The sequence below is a fragment of the Enhydra lutris genome, unplaced genomic scaffold (genome assembly GCF_002288905.1).
Source record: "Enhydra lutris kenyoni isolate GAN:26980312 unplaced genomic scaffold, ASM228890v2 scaffoldscaffold92, whole genome shotgun sequence".
NCBI lineage: Eukaryota > Metazoa > Chordata > Mammalia > Carnivora > Mustelidae > Enhydra > Enhydra lutris.
The window spans coordinates 1,202,310-1,215,071 of NW_019154176.1; the positions used below are offsets into that span (position 1 = coordinate 1,202,310).

The following is a 12,762-nucleotide window of genomic DNA, read 5'->3' on the forward strand; positions in this document are numbered from 1 at the left end:
TCATCAAGATCTTGGGTTTCTTACCAGCCCCTTTACCTGTGTGCAGCCAGAAGACTGGTCTGGGGCTCCCAAAGTCTCCTCCTAGGGTCAGAATGTGGAGGAGAGAGGGGAGCCCCCACCTCTCTTGAGATGACTCAAAGCCACAATTACCTGGTCTCCTCCTACCCTTGAAATAGATCTAAGGCAAACTTCACTGTGCACACAGATCCCCTGAAGATCTTGCTAAAATGCAGATTCTGACTCAGCAGGTCAGTGTTGGGGGAGGGGGGACTAAGTCTTTGCATTTCTAAAGGATGCAGCTGATGCTCTTCTGTGGCCATTCAGTAGCAAGGGTATGAGGTCAATGTCGCCAGTTCCCATGGCGGGTGGGGGGGGCAGATCTGTGGACATTGGCGGGGTCCGTGTGTGCATGGAGGGAGAAGGGTTAATATTTGATAGCCAGTATTGCCATGTTTGACAAGAAAAAAGCAGTAAGGTAGGAGTGAGCAACCTCTTTCCGTTCTCCCCCATGCTGTGGCTTCATCGCTCTATCCGGAGAGCTCTGGGCCTGAAATCCAGGCGACACTGGACAATTGAAATCCTGATAATGCAACCCTGAAAGTGCTGCCTGCTACCAGTCTTCTGGGACTCTTCCTGGAAACTCAACTCAAGTCTGATGGAGAGGAAGTCACATCCCAGCTGTTTAGGGGCAGGAAGCCACACACCCCCTCCACCCCAGGAGTGAGCCGGCAGCTCCACACAGAAGTGAGCAAGAAGCTAGTTGGCAGGGAAGGGAAGTGAAATCATCAGATTCAAATCATGGCTTCAGAAGCCTCGGCAAGGGGAGGCCAGGGAAGGGCTTGGCGTTGCTTCTCTGTATACAAATATTGTCTCTTATTTTCTGGGCTGCAGGGTGAGGCAGAATGGAATATTTGTGCAACATAGCCCAGCTTTGTTCTCTGTGCTCCTAATGACTGTCAGCTTGGAGGCAGGAAGCCAATCAGAGGCACTCGTCGGCAGGGCCGGCTTTTGTTGGCTCCCCAAATTGCCCTGAGTGTCAGATTTGCTTTTCAGAGTGTGCACGAAGCGCGGCTCAGCCGCTTTCAGCTGGAGGCAAAGGCCGAAGCCGGTGACAAAGAAGGCCTGGTTTTCCTGGTTTACTTAGACTCTTACTCCCAAGGTTGTCCATTCCAGACTTTCTTTTCCCACCTGGAAAGTGAGTATATACTCTCACTCCACCAGCCTATAAGATCCTTTAGTTTTATGGAGCTTCCAAAAGACCCAAGCTAACTCTAGGGCCAAAGGACAGAGCAAGGCAAGTTAGGCTTCCAAGGGAGAAAGCTGGGAGGAGGCCAGGGGTTTAACATGGGCAAGTTCACCAAGGCATGCTCTTTGATCCTTCCACAGAACAGTGGACCCCGGTGTTCCTAGGGGACACTTGGCAATATCTGGAGGTCACTTTCCATTGTCGTTAAGTTTTGGTTGTCGTAACTGGAGAGAAGGAGATGCTGTTGTTCATCACTCCCACCGCAGGGAATGACCTGCTCCCCAGATGTCAGTAGTGCCAAGGTGGGGAAGCTCTACTCCAGACTGACCAGTACCCTGTGGCTTTCCCTTCTGACACCCACTTCTCTACACCCAAATTGACTGGGCAGGGCCTCTGTGGGTCTGACAGGGTGACGGGGGACATTCTGGTTTACCAGCTGAGCAGCAGATCAGGTCCTAATGTAAAGTGAGCAGGGAAGGCCCTCCCCAAGTAGAGACCCTCCAGCAGGTCACCAGGCCTTGTCCGCCCAGAGCAGTGTTCCCAGGATGCAAGAAGGAGTTTCTGCCTGGAGGGAGAGGGAATGCCACATCTGGAAATAACCACACAGACTACCCTTTCCCTCCATCAGATCTTGAAAGGTCAGCTTCTCGGAGGCCTACCCTGACCACCATATTATTTTCTACTTATTGAGGTAAAATTCATGTAACAATATTAACCATTCTTAAGTGACTAATTCAGTGGCATTTAGTACATTCAGAGTGTTTGTTGTACATTATCTGTCTAGTTCCAAAACATTAAGCAGTCACTTCCCAACCCCCTCCCCCGGCCCTTGGCAACCGCCCATCTGCTTTCTGACTCTGTGGATTTGCCCGTTCTAGACATTTTACACACACAGAATCATACAGTATGTGGCCTTTTATGTGCGGCTTCTTTCACTCGGCACAATGTTTCTGAGGTTCGTCCACACTGTGCTGTGTATTAGCACTTCATTTTTATGGCCAAGGATGGTTCCGTTGTCTGGATAGACCACTTTTTGTTCATCCGTGCATCCACGCTGCTCCCACCTTTTGGCTATTGCACTGGTGTTGCTATGAACATGTGTTTCGGTACCTGCTTCTCAGTTCTCTGGGGTGTACACCTAGGATATGCATTGCTGGATCATATGGTAATTCTGTGGGCTTTTTGAGGAATCACCAAACTATTTTCCACAGAGGCTGCACCATTCCACCAGCAACACACAAAAGTTCTAATTTCTCACATCCTTGCCAATGCTTACTGTTCTCTGTGGGGTTTTTTGTTTGTTTTGTTTTGTTTTAACTCTAGTGGATGGGGAGTGGTAGCTCATTGTGGTTTTGATTTGCAGTTCCCTAATGGTTGATGAAGTTGAGCATGTTTGCATGTGTTGATTGGCTATTTGAATATCTTCTTTGGAGCTATATCTACTCTGGCCATTTGCTCATTATTTATTGGGACTACCCTTTGTCGTTGAGTGACAAATGTTCCTTATATATTCTGGATGCCAGACTTACCAGATACATGATTTGCAAATATGTTCTCTTGTTCTGTTGGTTGTCTTTTCACTTTCTTGATGATGCTCTTTGATGTACAAAAGTTTTTAATTTTGGTGATGTCTGGTTTGCCTGTTTTTTCTTTTGTTGATTGTGCTTTGCGTGTCAGATCGGAACACTGTACTGCACTTATTTTATAAAAAGATTTACTAAAAAAAGGGTTTACTTATTTATTATTTGAGAGAGAGAGAGAGAGAGCATGAGGAGGGGGAGGAGCAGAGAGAGAGGGAGAGAGAGAATCTCAAGCAGACTCCCTGCCACGCTCAGAGCCTGATGTGGGGATTGATCTCACAACCCTGAGATCATGACCTAAGCTGAAATCAAGAGTTAGATGCTTACCTAACTGAGCCACCCAGGCACCCCGACTACCCTACTTTAATTGCAACCCCCAACCTCCTTTCCTGCTTTTTCTCTGCATAACATTCACCACCTCGTAACGCTCTATATGTGTGGTTGTCTCACACACTCACTTCTTCCCCATGAGGGCAGAGATTTTTGTTTCTTTTACTGTAAGCTGTGTCCCCAGTGCCCTGAACAGGGCCCGGCACCCAGTATGTGCTGAATTAATATTTGCTCTGTGGATATTGGAGGTGAGATGGAGAATAACATCTACATTTTCCTTAAAAAGTCATCTGCTGGGTCTTTAGAGCAATGATGCTACTTCACAGGACACTCTCGTTGTGTATGCATGTCATTATACACTTGTCCAGATTACTCAGTGTTCAATACCAAGAGTGAGCCGTGATGTAAGCGGTGGACTTTGGGTGATAATGTTGTGTTGGTGTAAGTTTATTGATTATAACAATGCACCATTTGGTTGGGGGGGGGATGTTGATAATGGGGGGGGGAGTTTTGCATGTGTGGGGGCAGAGGGAGAATGGGGAATCTCTCTACCTTCTGCTGAGTTTTGCTGTGAGCCTAAACAAGCTAGAAAGATTTTCCTTAATTCCTCCATACTCCCTTTGAATATATGATTTTAGCCACCATCATAGCAAACTGCATTGTCCTTGCTCTGGAACAACACCTACCCGACGATGACAAGACCCCAATGTCTGAACGACTGGTAAGTGATGTCTCCCTTGAGGGGTCTCTCTTTTGCTTTAGAGGCAAGCTGCCATGGCTGGGGGGGGGGGTGGGGACAGAGGCAGAGTGGACTCTCAGTCTTGGAGCCAAGAGCTGGATCATGGATCATGAGCCCCCCGCCTGGGAAGCCTAAATTTCACGAATACCAATAATCTGGAGAGAGAGATGCCTTCATGACTCATCCCTCCAGACCTGGCAAACCCAATGCCGACCAGGATGACGGTGTTTGACAAGTGTTTATGTGGTCCATAAAAACATCATATTAGAAACAAAATTCTTGTGAAAGATGTTGCGTATACATGGAAATGGAGAGAATAATACAATGAACCCCTCCATGAACCCCTCAGCTAGATTCAGCTGTTTTCAAGACTGTTTTCAAGACCAGGACACTGGCCATTTGCCTGTTTGCTTTGCTTGTCCCCTTGCATTTCACTGGTTTGTCTTTCCTGGGCAAAATCGTTGAAGGCAAATCCCAGACAACTTGTCAGTTCTTTGCCATGTAATTACTTAACTCTGCATCACTAAAAATATGGGCATTTTCTTCCATTACCACAGTGACATTTTTACACCCAACACGACTTGCAGTGGTTTCTTGGAACCATGTCACACCCAGTCAGGAATCAGATTTTCGTGTTTGTCTCAGAAATAGCATTTTTCAGTCAGTTTGGTCAAACCAGGATCCAAGCAGGGTCTAGATTTTGTTATGTTGCTTAAACCTTTTATTTATTTATTTTTTAAGATTCTATTTGTTTATTTTTGAGAGAGAGAGAGAGTACACAAGCACAAACAGGGTGAGGGGTAGAGGGAGAAGCAGACTCCCTACTGAACAGGGAGCCTGACGTGGGCCTTGATCCAGGGACCCTGGGATCATGACCTGAGCCGAAGACAGATGCCCAATGAACTGAGCCACCCAGGCATTCCTGCATAAGCCCTTTAAACTAAAGTAACTGTTTTTACTCCTGCCCTTGACTTATGGCAGAAACCAGTCCCATAGCCCTAAGGCATGTCCCGCATTCTGATGTTAGCCTGGTTCCTTGCATCTGGTGTCATTTGACTTGTCCTTCTATCTTCTGTGTCTCCTGTTATGGATGTCAGCTCTGGGGGACGTTCACAGTCCTCATTCAAAGTTACTCATTTGGTGAAACTCAGCAGAGCTATAAACTAGCACTAAGATTTTTCTCAATCCCCCTACCCATCCCTAAGCCCCCTGGTTCCTCTCCTGGCATTCTGACAGTGCAGAGAAGGAGACTTCTTTTCCTTTCTGTCACCTTTTCAGATCCAGCTGTAATAGCTCAAGGGTAGGTAGAGGGGGCGTGTAAGAATCCACTCATTCCTAATCCACAAAATATAGATGGTTCTCAAGACACCTAAATGTTAATAGGTATGAATTATAATATGTATTCTAAAACATAACACTAACCTATTAAACTTATGATTTCAAGACTTTTTTTTGGTTTTTGTTTAAGGTGAAGCTAAGAGAGTCAGCTGGAAAAATAGAAAGCAAATAGTAGTATCATGGCAAGCTGATAGGAAAAGAATCATGAAGGCAGAAAGGATTGAAGCTTGAGAAACTTCGTAACAGATTGGAAAACATCCATGTAGGGGCTGTGATGGAGTGGAGCTTACAGCTTAATTTAAAATATTATAGACTACCAGCTGGAAGCCAGAAACTCACAAGAGGTTCAGTGAGGGTCTGGGGACCAGGACACTGGCCATTTGCCAGCAAATGCGGAAGTATCACTCCAGTATTTTAGCAACCTGAAGAGCTGTGCGGGTGCATACCAGCTGAGACCCTTCACGAGTGTCAGATCAGGGGTGAGGTTGGTATACAGGGTCTAACCTCAGAGGTCTTGAGTGATCTGTGTGACAGACATACTGAACCAGTGCTTTCCAGTAGAATTTTCTGCAGTGATGGGAATGCTCTCCATCTGCACTGTCTGATATAATAGTCACTGGAATGTGGCTTCTGTGTCTGAGGAACTGAATTCTTATTTTATTTCACTTGAATTAACTTACAGTTAAATAGCCACATATGACCAGTGGCTGCTATACTAGACATCATGGATCCAAACAAACAATTCTGTTTGACCAAGTGATATGTGAGATTGGCCAAAAGGAAAGGAGGAGGGTGCTTTCTCCACGCTTCTGCCTCTCTTGCAAAAGCAAGAGAATTCTGGGAAGGATGCATTGGGGGGCGATGGGTGCTGGAGGGTAGGAGAGGTGAGAAAAAATGGGTAGAGATGTCCGGGTGGGCAAGATCCCCAATTATGCCACCCTCTGCCCAGCCAAAGATCTTGACCTTAGCTTCTCTCCCTTCCAGGATGATACAGAACCATACTTCATTGGAATTTTTTGTTTCGAGGCTGGCATTAAAATCATCGCCCTGGGGTTTGCCTTCCATAAAGGCTCTTACTTAAGGAATGGTTGGAACGTGATGGACTTTGTGGTGGTGCTAACAGGGTAAGTGTCAGATGCTGTGCTTCTTAGAATTATCTCGAACTGTAAAGACTTTGGAAACATCATGGTTAGTGTGTACAGGCTGGGCTCGGGAAGGCTGAGTCCCCATGTTCTTCATCATGCCTCTGCATCTCGCACCCATCTCCATACCCTGGCTGCATGTTGCAGCAGATGCTTTTGGTTACAATTAGAATAACGGCTTATTAGTGTTGACTGCTTCCAGAGAGCTTTCTGTGCATTCTCTCATTTAATCCTCACAGCAACCCAATGAATTAGGAAATATTAATATTCCTGTGGGACCACAGAGAGATCTGAAGCACAGATATGAATTTGCCTAAGATCACTCTGCTAGTGGAATTGGAATTCAAACCTAATATTATGTGATTCCAGAAATGAAGTTTTTAACTGTTGTGCATATGTGGTCCTTTTGCCTCACTTGGGGATGCCTTTATTCCAAGTTGGTCTTGATTTCTAGCTTATAAATGTTTGTTGAGGACTTCTGAGTATAGTGGTTTGTGGAAGGGCTATGGAGAAAACCAAGCTAGATAAGGTACAGTGACCATTTTAGAAGAGTTTTTGGATCTGTATATAGCATGCCACAGTTGAAAGGTGAGTGTGTATACGCTTTCCACGAAGGACCCTCTGTATAAAGTAACACTAGCTGTTATGACAACAATAGAAGAAACTGGGTAATGTTTTACACACAACAGAAATTTATTTCTCACTTATTGAAAGTCCAAAACAGTTGTTCCTTATTGGCTGGGCTCTCTCCTTCAAGCAGTGATTGAGGGAACGCAGGCCCTTGCCACATTGTGGCTCCTCTTTGTTAACTCACAGCTTCCAAGAACTCTGTGCTTGTCTACACCAAACCACGGAAGAGAAATGAGCACACAAAGTGATACTAGGAAGGTTTTATGGGCCTGGCACATGCCTCTTCCTTTCCTGTTCTTTTGGCTAGAATTTATTCACATGACACACATCACTGCAGGGGAAGCTGAGAAACATTTGACTGTGCTTAAAAGAAAGGAAGGTGGATTTGCTGAGTAGCGAGTCAGGCTCTTTCAGGGACCCCAAAGTTCTGTAACAGATATCAGCATAGACATTACCATTTTGTGCTCATTTCTGGCTCCTCTGCCCACCCACTCTTCTCCTCCAAGATAAGACTGGCTTGTCTTCCAAGACCCCTATTCATTGCTCATAGTTCCCCTCTGTGGGTGTCATAGCTGTCTTCTGTGGTGTCACAGTTCTCCTCTGTGGGGTCACAGCTGTCCTCTGTGGGATTACAGCTGTTCTCTGTGAGGTCACAGTTCTCCTTGGGGGTCATAGCTGTCCTCTGTGGAGTTCTAGCTCCCCTCTATGGGGTCACAGGTCTATTCTGTGGGGTCATAGCTCCCTTGTGTGGGGTCACAGCTGTCCTCTTTGGGGTTGTAATTCTCTTCGAGGATCAAATTTCTCCTCTAGGCTCTGTTCCAGAACCTGTCTCTCCTGGCAGATGTCATGGGTCTTAGCACCCATGCTGTGGTGGCTGGGCTCCTGCAATTCAGGTTTTGAGCACATTTGTTGTTTCAGAGCAATGTTGCTTTTCCCAAAAAGAGCTTTGTCATATTGGGCTGTTTTGGTAGAGGCATTCAGATTTGAGTAGTCTGTTGTGGGTACCCTGGGCTAGCTCTAGTGGGCTTGAGTGCTCCCTGAGGGTCCTCCGTTTGTTGTTCCCATAGTCCTGTGGCTTGGGACCTTGGCAGGTTCCAAGGACATTTTGTGGTATTGGTCATCTTTTTCTTACCTTAGTAGGAAACTTGTCTGTGAAACATCCTAATAGCTGACTTTGTTATTGTTGTTGTTAAAATTATGTAACAAAGGGGTGCCTGGGTGCCTCGGGCCATTAAGCATCTGACTCTGGATTTTGGCTTGGGTCCTGATCTCAGGGTTATGGGATCAGGCTCTGCACTCAGTGTGGAGTTGGCTTGAGATGCACTCTTTCTCCCTCTCCCTTTGCCCCACCCCACCACAGTCGTGCTCCCCTCCCTTGCGTGAAGCATTGAGTGTTATATGCAAACAATGAATCATGGAACACTACATCAAAAACTAATGATGTACTGTATGGTGACTAACATAATATAATAAAAAATTAAAATAAATCTTTTTTTAAAAAGTGCAAAACAAAGTATTCAGACATTCAAAAATAGAGAATAATATAACAAATATTCATGTATACAAATACCCATTCAGTGAATATTTTTTGCACACTTATTATGTGCCAGGCTCTGGGACACAGCAGTGAACAAAACAGATAAAAGTCCCTCCTTTTGTGCAACACATAGTCAAGTGGTGAAGAAAAACTAAATGAATGAATGAGTGAATGAATAAATATCTAGTGTGTTAGGTGGCGGTGAGGGCTACAGAGAAACAATTGACAGAGAAGGGACATGTTATGAGCAGGAGGGCTGGAAAACAGAGAAGACTTTATTGGGAAGGCAGTATTTGAATGAAAACCTGAAGGAGGTGAGTGAATGAGCCTTCAGGATAGCTAAAGGAGGAAAGTGCCAGGCAGAGGGAATAGCACATTCAAAGGTCCTGAGGCTGGACTGTGTCTGATATGTTCGATGAACAGTGAGGAAGCCAGAGTGGCTGGAACAGAGTGAGGGAGAGAGTGGAAGAGGTGAGGACAGGAAGGTGATGGAACAACAGCCTACCATCAGAATGAAAACTTTCTTTTTCTTTTTCTTTTCTTTAAAGATTTGTTTATTTACTTGGGGGGATGGGGAGAAAGAGAGAGCTTGTGGGGGGGATGAAGGGGGAGAGGGAGAGAGAAACTCAAGCAGACTCCACGCTGAGTGTGGAGGCTGACACAGGACTCTATCCAACAATCCTGAGATCATGACCTGAGCCAAAACCAAGAGTTGGACGCTCAATCAACTGAGCCACCCAGGCGCCCCCAAATGAAATCTTTCTCTTACAGTATAAGTCCCCTGTGTTCTCTTCCCTGTCCTTGTTCTTTCTCTTCCTGGTGCAGAAACACTTCCTGAGTTTTGTGTTTATCATTTCCAGTTATGTATTTGCCCTTTTATATATGTGTAAATAAGGGTATAGGAAATATGTAGTACCTGCTTTACATTTTGACAACACAAATATATGAGAAATATAAATAGTGCATTCTTACACAGTTTTAGGTTTCTCTGTAAACATTTCCTTCTACAGCCTTCCTTCTGCACTCACCACGAGATTAATGTGATTGACAAGACTAGGTCTCATTCATCCATTTTCCCTGCTGCATCGTATTCTGCAGTATGAGTATTCTACCATGTATTTTTCTATTTGGGTTGTTTCCAGCTTTGGGCTATTTTGAACCAAGCTGTCCCCTCACTCTTGCCAGTGGATTTCTCTAGGGCAATCTACCTGGGATTGGAACTGCTGAGTTGTGTACTCTGTGCATCCTTGGCTTCATGAGGCATTGCCAAATAGCTCTGCAAAGTGGTTGTGCCAATTTATACTCCCTGGGGGCTGACTTTTGCTGGCAGGGGCTGGCTTGACCTTGCTGGCAGGAAGAAGCCTTAAAATCCTTGTGTTTTTTGTTGTTGTTGTTTTTTTAATAACATGGTTCTTGGAATATCCAGAGAAGCTCGTATGCCATTCAGCATGTCATAAGTCTCAATAAATGGTCATAAAGTTGAAAGGCGGCTGTGTGATAAGTTAGTTAGCCACTTGGGTGTTTGCATTTGCTCTTTGGTTACAACAACATGATCTTTTTTCCTAGTTTTTTGACATCTGATGAGGCCCTAGAGGAGAAATTCTTCATCGGAGACAGGTCCTAAGGATGAGAGCATTAGAATTAATGGGATTCATGGATCCTCTGAAATTGCACACAAAAATTATGTGTGTGTATGTATATTTTTCTGGTCTGTAGTTTTCATTAGATTCTCAGGGGGTCCTGCTCCTAATACCACAAGGAGCCGCCATTCTGTTCCTTTCTTACCCCTTTTCCTTTCCCTCTTCATTTTTCCTGCCTTCCTTTCTCCTGCTTGCCTCCCTGTTGCTTCTCCCATAATTGGCCACCCTTCTTTATTGTCTAGTCGTTCTGTATCCTTCAAATCAAGCACATAACTCAAATTTCATATTCCAGTGGGCTGTTTGGTCTCCCGTTGGGCTGTAAGCAAGGAACAGAGAGTAGGGACTGCAAGCCCTGCAAACTCCGCTTTCTGTGCAATGGTACTGCCAAGCAAAGGCGGTACACTCTTAGTTCTGCATTCCAGGGGGAGGGGATGTGAGTGTATTAATCTGACCTGAGACAACATGGCCTTAATGAGCACTTTTTGATTAACTCATTGTCTTCTCACATTTCTAAGCAAACCGCGGCATTAAAACACCATTCATTTCTTCATGGATTAATAGGGTTCTTGCCTTCTTCTTTTGTAAAATTTGGCAGGAAATATCATACCGATGGAGTCTGGTTTGCTCTGTGTAGTTCAAGGCCTCAGAGAAATCCTAACTTTGCAATTTTATCAAACCCCTTTGAAGTGGGCTTCTATTGTATTTGAAGGTCTGATCGTTAAATTGAAATTGTGTAAGAGGAGGATTTCAGAAGCTTGGCTGTATTTCTGAGATGACAGAGCTTTGACTGTAGTGCTCAAATATATATATGAACATCTGGGAGGTCAAATAATGCAATTGTGCGTGTTAACAAAGGAGATTGTGGACATGACCAGAGTAGGGATGAAGACAGTTGTTTCTGTGCTCACAGGCTTAGCCCTGTACCTGGCATAGTTGCTCAGTAAAATAAATGGCTGCAAAGCAGTAACACTTCTGAGATACAGAGTGTTCAGGAAGATGCACTAAGCTGTTTATGGAGATGGGGATCATTGCATCAATATAGCTAAATAGCCTGGGAGTCTATGACAGATACTCTGACATCAGGTAAGGCATGGGACAGATGAACTCTTGGTCCTTGCCAACTCTGACATTTCATGACTCTGTAAAAATGATTCCATTTTGGAAGGTCCTACCAACTACCCCAGGCTTCGGATAGTTTTGTTGAGGATCAGAACTGTTGAAAATACCCAACTACTTGGGGACCATCAGGAAAGGACGGCTTTGCTTTCATAGCATCACTGAATTTTAGGAATCAGTGGACTCTGGCAGGTCCAAACCCTTTATTTCACTCATAAGGGAGTTAAGACACAGAGAGGCTAAGTTATTTGCCCAAAGCCAAGTTACACTGAGATGGTGGCAAATCAGGAAACTTCCGAATCAGAATCTGTGTTCATGTCAAGGAGCCTAGAACCCCAGTTTGGGGGCGGTGAAAGTGGTATAATATGATGCCCCCCGAGTTTCTGCCATCAGAGCCTTGCATTTTCCTTCCTCCTGTCCAAGTATCCAGCCATAGCCCCTTTCCAGAGAGATAGAAAGGGAGTCTCAGATAATAATCCCAGTTCCCCCTTACACAGCTGAAGAAACTGGGGTCCAGCAGGGTCAGAATGACTTGACCAGAGTCACACACCTCACGCTGTCTTCCCTTTGATCAATTTAACAACACATATCACCACTCTTCACTCTCTCCTCCTTCCTTCACCTCCATGTTGTTGTTCTGAGTTGCCTGAAAATAAAAACATTCTAAACACAACAACAACAACAACAAAACCCAATTGGTGCTCTAACTCAGGAGACCAACTAACAGCTCCTGTAAATACCAGCTGCATTTTATTTTAACTTCTGTCTGCATTAATTCTACCCCCCCCCCGCCCCACCGTGGATCAGTCATCCTGGGTATCATAAGAATTCCCTACCATGGCACAAATGCTTCTTATCATTCAAAGAGTTTTATCATTGAGAGAGCATTGATCTTTTTATTGTTCAAAGTGTTTGGTTGTCATGATATTTGCTGAACTGTGTTCCACCAGGAGCAGTCTCACTTCCTAACAGCAGGAGGTAGCTTCTCCATCTTGTAATATGGTGATGGTGATAATAATGTTGTTGGCTGCCATGCTTGTTATTCCCATCATTTATTAAGCATTTACTATGTGCCAGCACTATATTAACAATTTTGTGTGTATTATCACATTTCAGTTCCACAAGCCTTTTGTAGAGATGAATCTGAGGCTCAGAGAGCCTCAGGGATCCTCCAGCTAATAAAGGGTGGATTAGGATCTCAACCACTCTAATGGGACCATGCCCTAAAACTAGGATAACCTGAGGCCCAAGTTAAATTCAAAGAGCTGTATTCACCCCAGTATCCCTAAGAACATAATACCTGTTACTAGTAGCAGTGGCAACATTGACAAATTAGAACTTAGAAGGCACTTTGTATGTTCAGGTGATCTTTACAGTCCTCTGAATTAAGTACCACTATTACCCCCACTTGACAGTTGAAGAAACCAAGGTTCAAAGAGACTAAACACCTTGCCCAATGTCATC

The 12,762-nt window shown here is 44.7% G+C and overlaps 1 protein-coding gene across 3 annotated transcripts in view; it reads left to right on the top strand.

The window, feature by feature from the left end:
* Positions 1–12,762, top strand: part of LOC111162543 (calcium voltage-gated channel subunit alpha1 A) — a 213,317-nt gene that overhangs the window by 33,278 nt on the left and 167,277 nt on the right. For all 3 annotated transcript variants that reach the window (XM_022527035.1, XM_022527034.1, XM_022527033.1), the window contains exons 2-3: positions 3,772–3,877; positions 6,218–6,357. In XM_022527035.1, coding sequence (XP_022382743.1) covers positions 3,772–3,877; positions 6,218–6,357 — 246 coding nt within the window. The remainder of the gene's footprint in view (positions 1–3,771; positions 3,878–6,217; positions 6,358–12,762) is intronic.